Source organism: Mesoplodon mirus (assembly GCF_964341445.2).
Source record: "Mesoplodon mirus genome assembly, chromosome: 5".
Taxonomy (NCBI): domain Eukaryota; kingdom Metazoa; phylum Chordata; class Mammalia; order Artiodactyla; family Ziphiidae; genus Mesoplodon; species Mesoplodon mirus.
Window position 1 is genome coordinate 82,683,700 of NC_138980.1, and position 13,809 is coordinate 82,697,508.

At 38.9% G+C, this 13,809-nt stretch overlaps 1 protein-coding gene across 2 annotated transcripts in view; it reads right to left on the bottom strand.

The window, feature by feature from the left end:
- The window catches only part of SNX24 (sorting nexin 24), a 171,136-nt gene that overhangs the window by 6,508 nt on the left and 150,819 nt on the right, over positions 1-13,809 (bottom strand). For both annotated transcript variants that reach the window (XM_082620953.1, XM_082620952.1), the window contains 3 exons: positions 2,384-2,478; positions 980-1,012; positions 391-455 (listed from right to left, as the gene is read on the bottom strand). In XM_082620953.1, the coding sequence (XP_082477079.1) occupies positions 391-455; positions 980-1,012; positions 2,384-2,478 (193 nt within the window). The remainder of the gene's footprint in view (positions 1-390; positions 456-979; positions 1,013-2,383; positions 2,479-13,809) is intronic.

The window sequence follows — 13,809 nt, forward strand, 5'->3', positions numbered from 1 at the left end:
AATGGAAATGGAGATACGCATGCAATGTATATACACAGCTTTTGGAAAGAAGCATTTTAAAAAAGGACCGGAACCTTGGATTCAAACCCTAGATAAAAACCAGCAGAAGCCAAAATAACACCACCCCCAAAATTAAGGACAATAAATACCTTTCCCTCTTATTACTCTAATTCAAAACAGCCTGGCAAGAGAGAAAGAAAAATTACATTTCCTCCTGAAAGGCCTGCCCCAATTAAATTCTGAATGTCTCTTACACCAAGAGCACTGGTTTATTGGCAGATTATTAAGCCCTGGCCAATGTCACTCTGTTAGACCTGTATTAAAAACGTGGTTTATGTGGTGCAGGGTCAGATCAGTAAAGAGCTGTTAGCAGATGACAGGTTTGATTACCGCTGGCTGCAGGCAAGACGTATGGATCCCTGAGGAACAGCAGCACCGGCTGGTGGGACAGTTTGCTGGAAAGGTCAAGAACAGGCATGTCAGCATCAGGGGACGATGGTAAACAGAAAACACTACAAACTAGCTTTGAGGGGATCAAACTGCTGTGCGGGGACATCTCAAGGTTTTTGTATCTAACGGTGCGGGTGAATAATAGCAAGCAGAGCTGGAGGAACAAACCAGCAGTGCACTCATCTTCCAAACATGTCTTTGTGGAATTCGAAGCAGATATACAATCTATACCATAAATCACTGCTGCAAAGTGATTTTTTAAAAAAAATCTTGTAGTATGATTATTGATGAAATGTATTCTTATTACTTGTATGAAATAATGTAGGACTTTATTCCTCTAGCCTTAAATAGAACGGTTACTTCTGTAACTTCCCATCAAATATTTATCATCTTAAAATCAATTTTCTAGCAAAGGTTTTCAAGAAAACCTTGACTTGAAACAATTAGATGATGGTAATTAAATGTTTAACAAAACCTTAGTCCCATTCTTGGTTTGTATAACTCCTGACTGACTGGTGTTTGTTCTTACCTTGACTCTTCAGATTCTGTCTCATCAAAAGATCTAAATTTTTTTTTGAAAAAGAAAAGAAGACCATAAAAGTTGTGTCAGTATTTATGTCAACAAAAGAAGAAATAGCCAGTATTCTTAGAGCTCTGAATTGGGAGACATTTTGAAAAGAGACTTAGGTATTTTCACAGTCACAGCGTGGCTGATGCCTCATTCTAAGGAACCCTAAGGCTGCAATAGTCTTGAATTTCAATTTTCCTGGAGGTCACTCAGAAATCCTATGGTTTTGCTTTTGGACTTATATAATGGAGAAAAGATTTCACTCATTTCATTCCCACTATCTCTTCTTAAAAAATACACAACTACATATGAAGCTCAACCTCCCAGCAAATGCACCAAACTGGAACAGGAAGCACTGACCATGCACACGACTTGGTGAGTGCGGTGTACGATTCTTGTTCTGAGCTGACTGAAAAGTGGCCCTGAGTAAACACTGCTGGTGAGGGAGCCGTGACAGGTGTTAGCCTCTCATCCAGCAGACGGCTGGGTTTTAACACAACTTTGGGTGTGGTTAGCTTGAACATCTTGTAGTTAGTGTGAGTCATTCAGGCAGGTCTGGAGGCAGCAAGAAAAGGCATAGAACCCTCTCTCCAACTTGGATCTGCAGAGAGTTTGTGATGACGTGGTTCTTTGTAAATAGATTTAACAGGTAAGAGATGTTGTCGACTGCCTTCGGAGGCCAGATCAACACAGGTGCCCAGAGCTGGGCGAGTGGCTTGTTTCAGAGTTAATTCTTCAGAAGAACTTTTCCCAGTTGCTGCTGATATCAGATGTGTGGTTTCTTGGCAGAGAGGGATTAGGATGTGCAGCCCCCCATTTAGAAGTTTCTGAGGGAGAGGCAGCAGGACAGTGGGGAAAGAGCTTATGCCAGAGGCCTGGGCTCTGCCAGCTACCAGGCAAGAGATCTTAGCAAAGGCACTTTATTCCTGTGTGTCAGTTTGCTCAACTCTAAAATGAAGCGAATTGGATAAAATCACTTCTAAGATCATTGACAGCTTTAAAGAGTATATGAATAAATGTGCCAAGGGGATACAGACTTTGCACATGTATTCACAAATAAACATTAGTCTCTAAATAAGCTATCTAGATTTATAATTCCCATCATGTAACACCATTCCATATAAAAGTATAATTTAAAAAGTCAATTCTTCAAGTTTAAACCTGAATTACTGAGTGTTGGTCACCTGGCCACAAGACTCAGGAGCAATTCCTTTGACTACAAGCAGGGGGCGAGCGAGTGCTGTCCCAAGCCAAAAGAATGGGTGTGGCCAGGTTGGCCCTCCGCACCACCTGTGTTATTTGTTAGGCCAATAAGTGATTGAAAAGTAACTTAAGATACATGTCCAATAGGTAAACAACTCTTACCCACAGCTCTCTGCCTTTGGTAGAGAGGGCAAATGTCGCACATTTAGGAAATCAAGAAACAGTTTGGGAAGTTCTTCATTTTCTAGAATGACAGCCTGTGAAAGCAGAAAACAATTAGAAAGTGAAGTTTGCTAGGCAATCAATCAAATAAACTATTTTGAAAAGTCATAACCATCCATCAAAGTTCTTACCAGCATTATTACCCAAAAGCAAAATTACCCATTTCACCCACCAAGAATTTAGGCCAACACACATGTTATTCAGTGTCAGCAAATGCTCCATTTTATCTATTCTTTCACCCAAGCAGCATTTGCAGAGCATCTACTATATATACTTCAGATGCTGACTGGGGGAAAGACAGCCAGGCACCAGGTAGACACAGTTCCTGCCTTCACGGAGGTACTAATCCAGAATGAGTATTTTAAAAACCTGGGAACATCAATAATACTGATAAGATAGTTACATCAAGTTTTCCTTATTTAGTGATAAAGTGATCTGAAATTGTGTGTGTGTGTGTGTGGGGGGGGTGTGTCTATCTACAAGAAACCACTACTGTTCAGGAAATACTATACATGGCTTTTTTAACTGGAAGATTTAGTCAAGATCCTTCAGCTAACACCTGTTTCAGCAATAGGATCAACGGACATTTATTGCTATTTGGACAGCTCCACTTAAAGGGTCAGTAACAGTTTTACCACTAAGTGTAAATCAGTGTATATGCTGAAAAAAAAATCTATAGAGTTCTTCCATTTAGGAAGCTCTGCTAAATAGCTGCCATAATGGCATAACCATGTCAGTTCTCAGATATCCAAATTATGCAATTTCAAGGAGAAATCTAATAGAGAACTGTAAGAGTGCATTTTCATATATATTTATTTTTGAAAGAGTCTGCCAGAGAAATGATTGCACATTTGCTCCCCCGCCCTTTTTTTTACAAAGACCATGGGAAAAGCATCAGACGTTGTGCAATAATCTCTAAAATTAATGTAACTATTCTTAAGGGTCATTTTTATAATTTACCATGGCTTTTTCCCCCCAGTAAGTACATATTGTTTAAAAAACAATGAGAATTGATGGACATATATACACTACCAAATGTAAAATAGATAGCTAGTGGGAAGCAGTCACATAACACAGGGAGATCAGCTCGGTGCTTTGTGACCAGCTAGAAGGGTGGGATAGGGAGGGTGGGAGGGAGGGAGATGCAAGAGGGAAGAGATACGGGGATATATGTGTATGTATAACTGATTCACTTTGTTATAAAGCAGAAACTAACACACCATTGTAAAGCAATTATGCTCCAATAAAAATGTTTTAAAAAAAACAAAAAAAACCACAATGAGAATTGATGCTGAAATGTCATTCATACAGCTGATCAGGAACAGCTATGCAAAGTGATGCAAAAGATACATAACACATGAAGAAGGTCAAATTGTGTGTTTCCTGTATACACATAATTCTATATAATGTATTGTTTTTAGCCATAATTTACATCTGGAGCCGCCCCAATTCTCACCATGTTTTGGAATTCTCTTACCCAGTTCAGGACATATAAAATGGAATACGCTGCTACAGAGATCACCAGTGCTAGCACACTGACCTCTGTACTATACTAGTGCTCAACCGTCCTGCTGTTCAGTCCCTGGAGAGGGGTAATCTGGAGATCCAGCCTTGTCTGGGGCTCTTACTATTCCTTACATGGCCATTGTACCCACTGAAGTTTAAGAAATAAAAAAGACGAAAATAAAGATATTTGGGGTAATACTTTATTCATTAAACAAATATTTACGGAGCACCTATTATGTTAGGCACTAGGATATGGCAGTGAATACTACAGGTCAATAGAATGTGGGCTGGTGGAGAAAATTAGTGATAAACAAGTAAACACACACGTCAGTTAAACTTCCTTAGAATACAGTGACACAGAATCTGCACTCTCTAAATGCCTTCGCATCCATCCCTCCATCTTTCTAAAATGTTTACTTTTTTCTTGATTATAAAGTAGAAAAATGAAAAATTCATAAAATGGAGAGAACCCCCCCCCATCCAGGGTTACTCTTCCATTACTATTTCTGTTTCTTTCCATCAACTCATTTGGTTTTCATCTAAATTTTTATCTATCCGAGAATATTTTTGGGGTGCCCAGAAGGTCATTATTTCAGTGCCCCAAATCAAAGGTTCTAGGAATCATGATACATATGAAGTTCCAAGGAATTTTTTTGCCATAATACAAGTTGCAATGATTATCAGCTTGTACTTGTAGATATCTATTTAAGAGGATAATACCTATTTGAATAATAAAGCTTAATGTTGTAACAAATACTGAGCTGTTCACCCTGGCAATAGTTTTAATTATGTGAACAAGTGGTAGCTTTCAGATTAAAAAAAACAGGGGAGGGGGTAACCATTATTATCTCCACTCCCATCTTTTAAAATAAATTAAATCAATAACAAGTGTGGGACACTTTTAATGACCTGAACTACTTAATTTCCAGGATCTTTAGACATGTCATCCATCACTGCAGTATGGAGGAGGACATCTCTTGAGTGTTCAGGGGGGTTACTTTCGTTTTATTAATGCAAGATTTAGGGAATTTTAACAAGGTGAATTGTTTATTTGCCTTGACAGATTGGCTTACAATGCACTGACTACATCTACAGCGTGATCATTAATGACAAAAGACAGGCAAAAAGCTGTTTACACTGCAACACCAGGATGGGAATTAATCCTGCTCAGCCTCCCCAGAGTGCTCCAAATAGATGATCATGTTGTTTTAGGTCAGATATACTAGAAAAAAAGAATATCGAAAACTTCAGAAATTTGTGAGCATTTTTGTTAAATGTTCACTGAATATTCTCAAATAATATTTTCTATAAAACAATGACCAGTGTGGATTTCAGGATTTACAGTTGTAAGAAAGCAGCACTGGCGGGGGGAGGGTGTTAGTCAAGCTTTCGGTTATGCGGAGGGAATATCTCCTCAACTGTGCTAAGAAGGCTTGTAAGAAAATAATTAATACTTAAGCCCAGAGACAGAGTATAATAGAGTAGAATTTACCTAATTTAATACATATGTATAAGTGAAATGACTGTCATTAGTTAGTACAGAGATGCAACAGAGAAAATGTATTAGGTCAACCAAATCTTTTGGTTCAGAAACACATGACCACATTCCATGAGTGACCCATCAGTGAAGTGGGGCCTCACAACTGTTTCATTTAAATCCTCTTCAGTTTCTTGAAAAGCTTCTGCTCAAGAAGAACCACTCCTTCTTGACGCTGCACCCTGGGCCATCCCACATGCTTGGGACCCCAGTCTGGTCTAAATCACCAGACCTATTCACTAGATAAGCTTTTGATTAAAAAAAAAAATATATATATATATATATATATATATATATATAAACAACATTTTAAATATCAAATAATATTTCCCTGTTGTTTTAGCTTGCTTATCTTTATGTTTGATTTATCTTCAATGGTAAATTGAATGGTCATTTTCATTCTTTACAGAGGCAAGTGGTGTAGCAGGAATATGTAGCTTTAGAGCAAGACCTGGGTTTGAGTATCTCCTCTGTCTACCTTAAAGGTCATTGTGAGGATTAGGTGATGTCTCCAAGAGTCTCTGGCATGCAATTAGCATTCGATAAATGTTAATTCTGTTTCCTTTGAATTTTTTTCTTGTATCAATTCTCAACCATCTATTTTATTGGTTTTGGAGGTTTGGATTATTGTCTATCTAACAAACAGAGCTTCTTAGTCCTCTACGATTCATGGATCCCTTTGAAAATGATGAAAGCTGAGAATCTTGCTTGCTGAAAAATACACACACATATATAATTGTGCTGCGAGTGGTAGGGGGTCCAACAGACCCCTGACAGCCCAGCCAAAGATGCCTGCTTGCAGCTCTGATGTGGCAGCAACGCTGCTGGGCACACTTTTCATTTGGCCTGGAGCCTGAAGCACTGCTGGGCCCGTGCTGGATGCCAGCTCCCCAAAGGACACGCTAGCCTTCTTGTTTCAGTTTTCTACCTCTTTGTCAATTAGAACCCCGCTGGAGTGTGTGCTGCCTTGTATTAGAATTCATGAGTGCTTTCAGCTTTAGGCTGTGGTTGAAAATATTTGTCTGGCCGTGTCCGGTGAAGGATTTTTTTCTGAAAGTCCAAAATCTACTGCTGTGCCGGATTTAGAAAGCAGTTCATATTTATGGCTTCTATGTCTTCTAAATATAACTCTAGAATTCAATAAGCTGTGGTGTTGAAGGTTCCCAAAGTTAGCAAAATGGAGGGAAAGTAAGATTTAAACTCTATTTCCACAGAGTACAGCTGATGAAGCACTGTACACCACACCTGTTATGAGACGGGCATTTTGAACCACTGGGCAGTGAGAGTCCCAGGCCTGGTGCTTTCTAACTGATTAACTAATTACTCTGATGGTAGAGTCCTGACACTGCATGCAAGTTGGAATGCATGGCTGGGTAGCTAACTTACACAGTAAAATGTCAGAATTCAAAATGAGCATAACAAGTTGAAGAAAAAGTTGGAAATAATCCCATTAAATCGTACAGGTTAAAGTACTGAGTCAAATACTGTAAGAGGCAGAATTAATTAATCTCCAGATGCAAGTTGGAGAGTAGGTCACAAGTGCTGTTGGTCACAAGTGGTAAGTCAGCAAGGCAGTCCTGCTTCCACAAAGGTGTAAAATGAGCTGAGCAATCCTCTCACTCCACTGAAAGCAATATTATTTAATCCCCAAGGAAAGGGAAATAAGAATAAACTCAGGAAGAGCTAGAGGCAAGCAATGAAAATGACTAAAAGATTAAAATAGTGTCCATATGAAGAGGTCACTCAACAGTGGGTACCAAGCATGGAATGAGGTGGTGGAGGACCAAGGAGATAATGTGGTCTTTAAGTTAACTAACCATTCTGTTAAGGAGGGTGGCAGTTTCCAAAGCTGCTGGAACAAGAAGAAACTACTGTCCAAACTAGCAGAGAAGGAATCTATCTCTAGCTGAAGCTTGTGCCATAAAAATAGGAAAAGTGGCACATGCATGGGAAGAGTAGGAATCGTAAGAGCTTCTAAATATCTGGGTTCTGAACATCTTTTAGTTGCTCTTTCATACACATGCAGACTGGAGATGCTACAGAATTAACAGAAAACCACAGTAATTTCCAGCCAATTTACCACTCAGGAAGTACATAGGCTAAAAATCAGGTTGCTATTAAGATGCACAAAGGAAATGGGGCTAAATCAAAGAACTGTAACAAGTGTGTGATATATTATGTAACAGACTTTGCTAAGACTATATCCAACTCTGATAAATATTAAAATGGGCAATTGAGTGTACCTTGTAAGAAGAAAAAAATAATTATTATTCTTTACAACCATGTTACTCAGTTACAGAAGAATAAATAACTTTCCTTATTATAGACCAGAAATATCACTCTAAAAAAAGAATGGAAAAAAAATCTCTATGAAAATATTTACCAAAAAATTGCCTAAAGGGAGCAGAAAAACAATAGCATGGTAGCAGCATCCTCTTCCAGCTCAATGTTTACTCCAGGAGAAATGTCTCTTTTATTGAAAAGGTGCAATTATCATCATGTAACAGAAATCACAAAATCCCGATTTTTCCACATTATCAGCTTTATAAAATCATGTTCCCAAAGGATACCATTGATTAGTTGCACATGTGCTTTCTGTGACATCCCAAATACTTAATTGTCAGTTATCTTTTCTTCTTCAGTAAGTAAAATGTAGTCACAAAATTACAGAGGGACCTGTTCTGCCTTAACCTTCGCTAGATGCCATCATGCAGTGGAAAACACTGGTAAAATATCACAGGATAACGCCGTCCGAAAAGGGAGACATATAAACACTGTAATGATTTCCCATGAGTTTCCATTTTAGAAAATTGTCACTAAGGCGAGCATAAACGGTGACATATCTCCACCGAGGACACGGTGAAATCGAACGCTGGCATTCTAGTTAGGTCCAAACCTACCCAGCAGCCAATTATAACAGGAACAGAACATCTTGCTGAAAACTTGGACAAGACCACTTTGCTAACCTTCCAAGATCACTGCACAAAGCTGCGCTGTTTTCACTGATTTGATCCTTTTATTCTCTTTTCAAAACATTAAAGAAAAAAAACCCCACCATATTTCTTCCCATTGTCTATCAAGGTTTTTTAACAACTGCAAGGAACCTCTCAGTCACAAAAGCCAGGGTATTGAACTAAGTTGGGAGGTTTCCAAGAGTCCTGAAAGCTCTTTTCCTATTCCACCTTGTTTGGTTTGAAATGCCCGACGGTTGAGGTGACAAAGTTCATGACAGTTTTTCCTCTCTTCACCAGGAAAGATGCTGCACACCACACCTACTTCAGAGGTACAGCTAAGAACAGGGAGGGAGAAAAATCAATACCTCCTCACGGCAGTAAGTGGGCTGCCGTGTCCCTGTCCTCTGGGAACAAAACCTACCAGCTCACAGAGGCTATGCCATCCTCAGTCCTCCACTTATCCTTCCCCAGCACTTGCTCACAATTTCACAAAATGAACCACAGTAAGGTTACCAAAGGAACACTTTTTTAAAAAGTCAGCTGGTAAATGGATCTAACGAAGGCTCATGACCACCTAAAAAATAAAAATCAGATGTGCTCTGGAAGAACCCAGTGTACCACGCTTCCTTCTTTGTGTGTGCCACCCTTCCCAAGACACGTCTCCTCGGTGTCTGGTGAAAACTGAACTATTCCTAGATTCAAATAGACATCTGCTATCGTTTCACAGGGCTTTACAGACTATCTTGCAAGAAATCTGAGGACTTGCACTAAAAGCTGAAGGCTGCTGACAAGGGCCCATTTAAAACGGTAAAGAATCTGTGCAAAGAAACAAAGTCACTTGGCTTCAGAAAGATTTGACAGAAGAAATCTAATTTCTGATAATAGGGCTAAAAAGATAAAACTAACCATGGAACAATAGCAACTGGAAAACCAACCATCTTTTGAACTATTTTTTTTTTTTCCTGTATGCGGGCCTCTCACTGCTGTGGCCTCTCCCGTTGCGGAGCACAGGCTCCGGACACGCATGCTCAGCGGCCATGGCTCACGGGCCCAGCCGCTCCGCGGCATGTGGGATCCTCCTGGACCGGGGCACGAACCCGTGTCCCCTGCATCGGCAGGCGGACTCTCAACAACTGCGCCACCAGGGAAGCCCCTGAACTATTTTAATACCAAAATTTATGTCCTCTGTGTTTCTGGAATATCTATTGATAAAAAAGATATTTGTTTACCAGGTACTAAGTACAACCACTGGCACAATGGGTAACCAAACAAACATGGTCTTGTCCTCCCAGGACTTACAGTCTAGTGGGGGAGATGGATGGTTTTCAAATAATCACAGTGATGAATGTGAGATTACAAACTGAAATAGGTACCTTGAAGGAAGTAAATCCCTTCTTTAAACAACAGTAAAAAAAAAAAAAAAAGCACCCTATTAACCTGTGAAGTACTAACAAAGCTTCCCTGGGAAAGTGACCCTTCGGCTGGGAGTTGAATGAGCTAATGGGATAAAGGGAGTGGGGTATTTCAGATGCAAAGCACAGCACACTGTTCAAAACACAATGTGTTCAAAGACTTGTGGAAGGTGGAAGCCTGGCGTTAGGAAAACTGAAAGGCCAGTGAGGCTGTGCCTGAGGAAACAATGAAGCTGAGCAATAAAGTAGGAGAACCTGAGCTGGAGAGGTGGGGCAGGACTTCTGTGTCATGTGAAGGATGATTTGTATTTTGACTACAACTGGAACAGCAGTAGTGTTCCTCGGATCTAGTGACTGTGCATTATAGTCTCTCTTTGGCTGTCTCTAAACAGCTTCTTAATCTACTGAGTTAATTTTAACCATTAGATTTTCATTTCATATTTGGTTCCTTTTCAAATCTGCCTGTTCTGCTTTTCTTAGGCTCATGATCTTTTCTTATGCTTTCAATTATTTTAGACATTTTAATTTTGGGTTTCCATTCAATTGTCCTTTTACTTGAACTTCTTGGGATTTAATCCTGTTTTTGTGTCTCTCACTCATAGCTGTTCATTTTCTTCTGTTTTGTAGTTTAGGTTCATGAGCTCATCTTCTGCAGGGCTTTATCTGTGGGAAAGGCTAGGCCAGGTTCAGGGAATGCCCCTCCCCCCCCAAGTGGTTTTGCTTCTGCTCTGAGGAAGTACAGCCCTGACTGAGATGTAGTCAGCTTTGTGAAACGATATATTAATTTTCTAGATTGGAGGCATGAGATCATGCAGATACAGAAACTATAAACCCTAAACTCTCATGAAACATGGTTGAGAAACTTTGTTAGGAAAACTTTTGTCCATATTCAATGGATTTTCATAGGCCAATGGTCTCCAAAGTGGGTTACAGAGATGTGGAGAGTTAAACAAGATAATTAATTGTGATTCAGAAAAACAAATGTTAAAAAAGATTGAAAATATATAAGAAAAAGATTTAAAATAAAAAATAATGAAAAAGTAAAAAACCTATCTTTTCTAATTTTTAATGAATTTATAGCAGTACATGTATAAAACATTATTAAATATGCATATATTGAAGTATTATGCTCAACTGTTTTTTGATAAGGATATATAGTCCTAGGTCAATAGACTATTACTCTGACTACAGTGCATAAAGAGCTTATAAGAGCCAGTAAGGCCCAATCTAAACAACACTACTGAACTAGTCTACCTTAGCCTTGGTAATACTTTTACTAGGGTATAGCTCTATTATTAGAAATGCCCTTCCCACCTCTTCTCAACAGGCCAACTCCTACTTCTCCTTCAAGTCTCAGCTCAAGTGTTACCTCCCTTAGAAAACATTCCTGAGACCCTCAGGTTGGGCTAAGCTATCATTTTTTATGTGTGAAATAAAAGAATCATTTTATGTGATGTGATGATTAATACTGGACTGAGTCATATTAACTTTCAACAATTTTAACTTACCACATAAGGCAGTTTTCATATAGTTTATAACAACAATATTTATTTAACACCTGGTCTGTGCTGGGCTCTTTATCTTATTTAATTTTCACAAAACAATGACATGCTTTCATTATCCACATTCTACCTATGAAGAATTTGGGGCTCAGAAAGTCTAAATCACCTGTACAAGGTTTCTTAAAGGGTAAGGGGACAGGCAGGACTGGAACCTAGGTCTCCCTAGCTCTAAAACTACTGATCTACAGATGTACCTATTCACTGAGTCATTCATTCATTCCATAAATATTTACTGATGTTTATGCATGCACAACAGCACTGGGCTACATAGTTTAATTCTTTTCTTAGTAAATTTTATTGGAATCCTTTATCTTTTCCAATCTATATTTTTCTACTGTATTTATAAATTTAATGGAACCCATAGATAAATTTAATGGAACTACTGAAATTTAGCTCCCTTAAAATACATTTCTAATTTTCTTTGGATTTAAATTTTTGCTTAGCATCGCAACTAATTCTTACAAGTATATAAAGACTCCAGGAAGAAGAACAATAAATTTCATTAATTTCTGTCCTACATTAAAAAAAAAAAAAAAACTGAGGATAAAGCAAAAGCAAAGACCAAAATTATCTGGCCTCACAACATTTCAAAACCTATTTGGCAACTTCTGACCTGCTCAATTCTTCTTTGACTGGGTAAAATGCTTTAAAACCATATTTTACATACTTTTGATCCATTTGAATTACCTAACTATATGTTGAAGAACAATGTGGCTCAATTACACATTATAGATAACACCAGATTTATGAGGCATTTTCTTGATCTTCAAATAGAGAAAAAAAATTCTGAAAGCAATAATAAACTAGCTACTTACCTATAAGTCAAAACTAAAATCAGGGGACTAATACATTTGAATAAAATCATGTATTACAAAGCAAACCAAAACTGATTTAGTTATTCAAACAATATGGTAAGACACCAATTGAAATACAAATTATAGAATATGCTTATGGAAGCGCTATCTTTTTACTTTAAAGAAGAAATAGAAATCAGAACTAGGCTCGTAAGATGTTGCCTGGAGAGAGCCTCTGGAGATTGGTTTTTTTTTATTTTTTATTTTTTATTTTTTAGAAGATGTTGGGGGTAGGAGTTTTTATTAATTAATTTATGTATTTTTGCTGTGTTGCGTCTTCATTTCTGTGTGAGGGCTTTCTCTAGTTGTGGCAAGTGGGGGCCACTCTTCATCGCGGTGCGCGGGGCTCTCACTATCGCGGCCTCTTGTTGCGGAGCACAGGCTCCAGACGCGCAGGCTCAGCAGTCGTGGCTCACGGGCCTAGTTGCTCCGCGGCATGTGGGATCCTCCCAGACCAGGGCTCGAACCCGTGTCCCCTGCATTAGCAGGCAGATTCTCAACCACTGCGCCAACAGGGAAGCCCTGGAGATTGGTTTTTAATGAAAGATTTACAATTAGCATAGCCTATGTGTGTTGAGGAATTGATGTTTTTAAAGTGTTTAAAGTGCTTGAAAACAATTTGCTCTCTCAAGTCCCTTAAACATGCTCCCAAATCTCTACTTTATTCCTCTGATTTATTTAGCATTCTCTTTCTTCACATACTGTGCACTTTGACACAGCCCCAGCACAGCTGAGTTTCAAGAGGTGTAGTTTAGATCAATTAGGCCTTCCGAGGTATACACATTCTCACTGCACTATAGCTAAGACATAGTGTACTGGGCAAATATCTTTTTAAAATTTTTAATGAAGACCACCAACAGTATTTTATATTTGTCCAGGTATAAGCACTGCATTGAGTTTCCTGTTTATATGCTAAAGTTATGCAACTAATGTTTTACATGAATTTAAGAACCTTGAATGAGGCTGAACTTGGAAGTTCATAGTGCATGGTACTCAGTGGGAACACGTAGTGGGAAGCAGCTAGAGAGTGAGACAGAGACTTATTCTGAGGTGCAGTAGCAAGTCCTCAGAGAAATGTACCAAAAATGAAAAGTGGCCCTTGTGGAGATGGTTCATAGGTCTAAAGTTAAAAACAAGTCTATATAGGAACAAGTCTATAAAGGAAGTGGGGAAGAGGTCCTTGACCTCTTGGATGCAACAAAAAATGCAGTTAATGAAATTGTTCACATAAAATACACAGGTGGGTTAACAGTAGCCCAAAAGGACTACACCAACGGAGATGGAATACGACAGCATGAAAGAAGAGAGAGTGGGTCTATATGTACCTGGCTGCTAGTCACCACATCACGTCCAAGCAGGAGCCTGTGCTCTCAGTCCATGGAAAGAAGAACACACCTACTCTGATCCTTCCCCCAAATCTGATGCTGAAATAAGTCCTCCCATAACTTGGAGTTAAATTATCGATGTCTATTTAGGGATTTACACTCAACAGTGAACATGGACCCTTTTCTGGGGGGTTCCAGATTATACCAGCCTTCTTC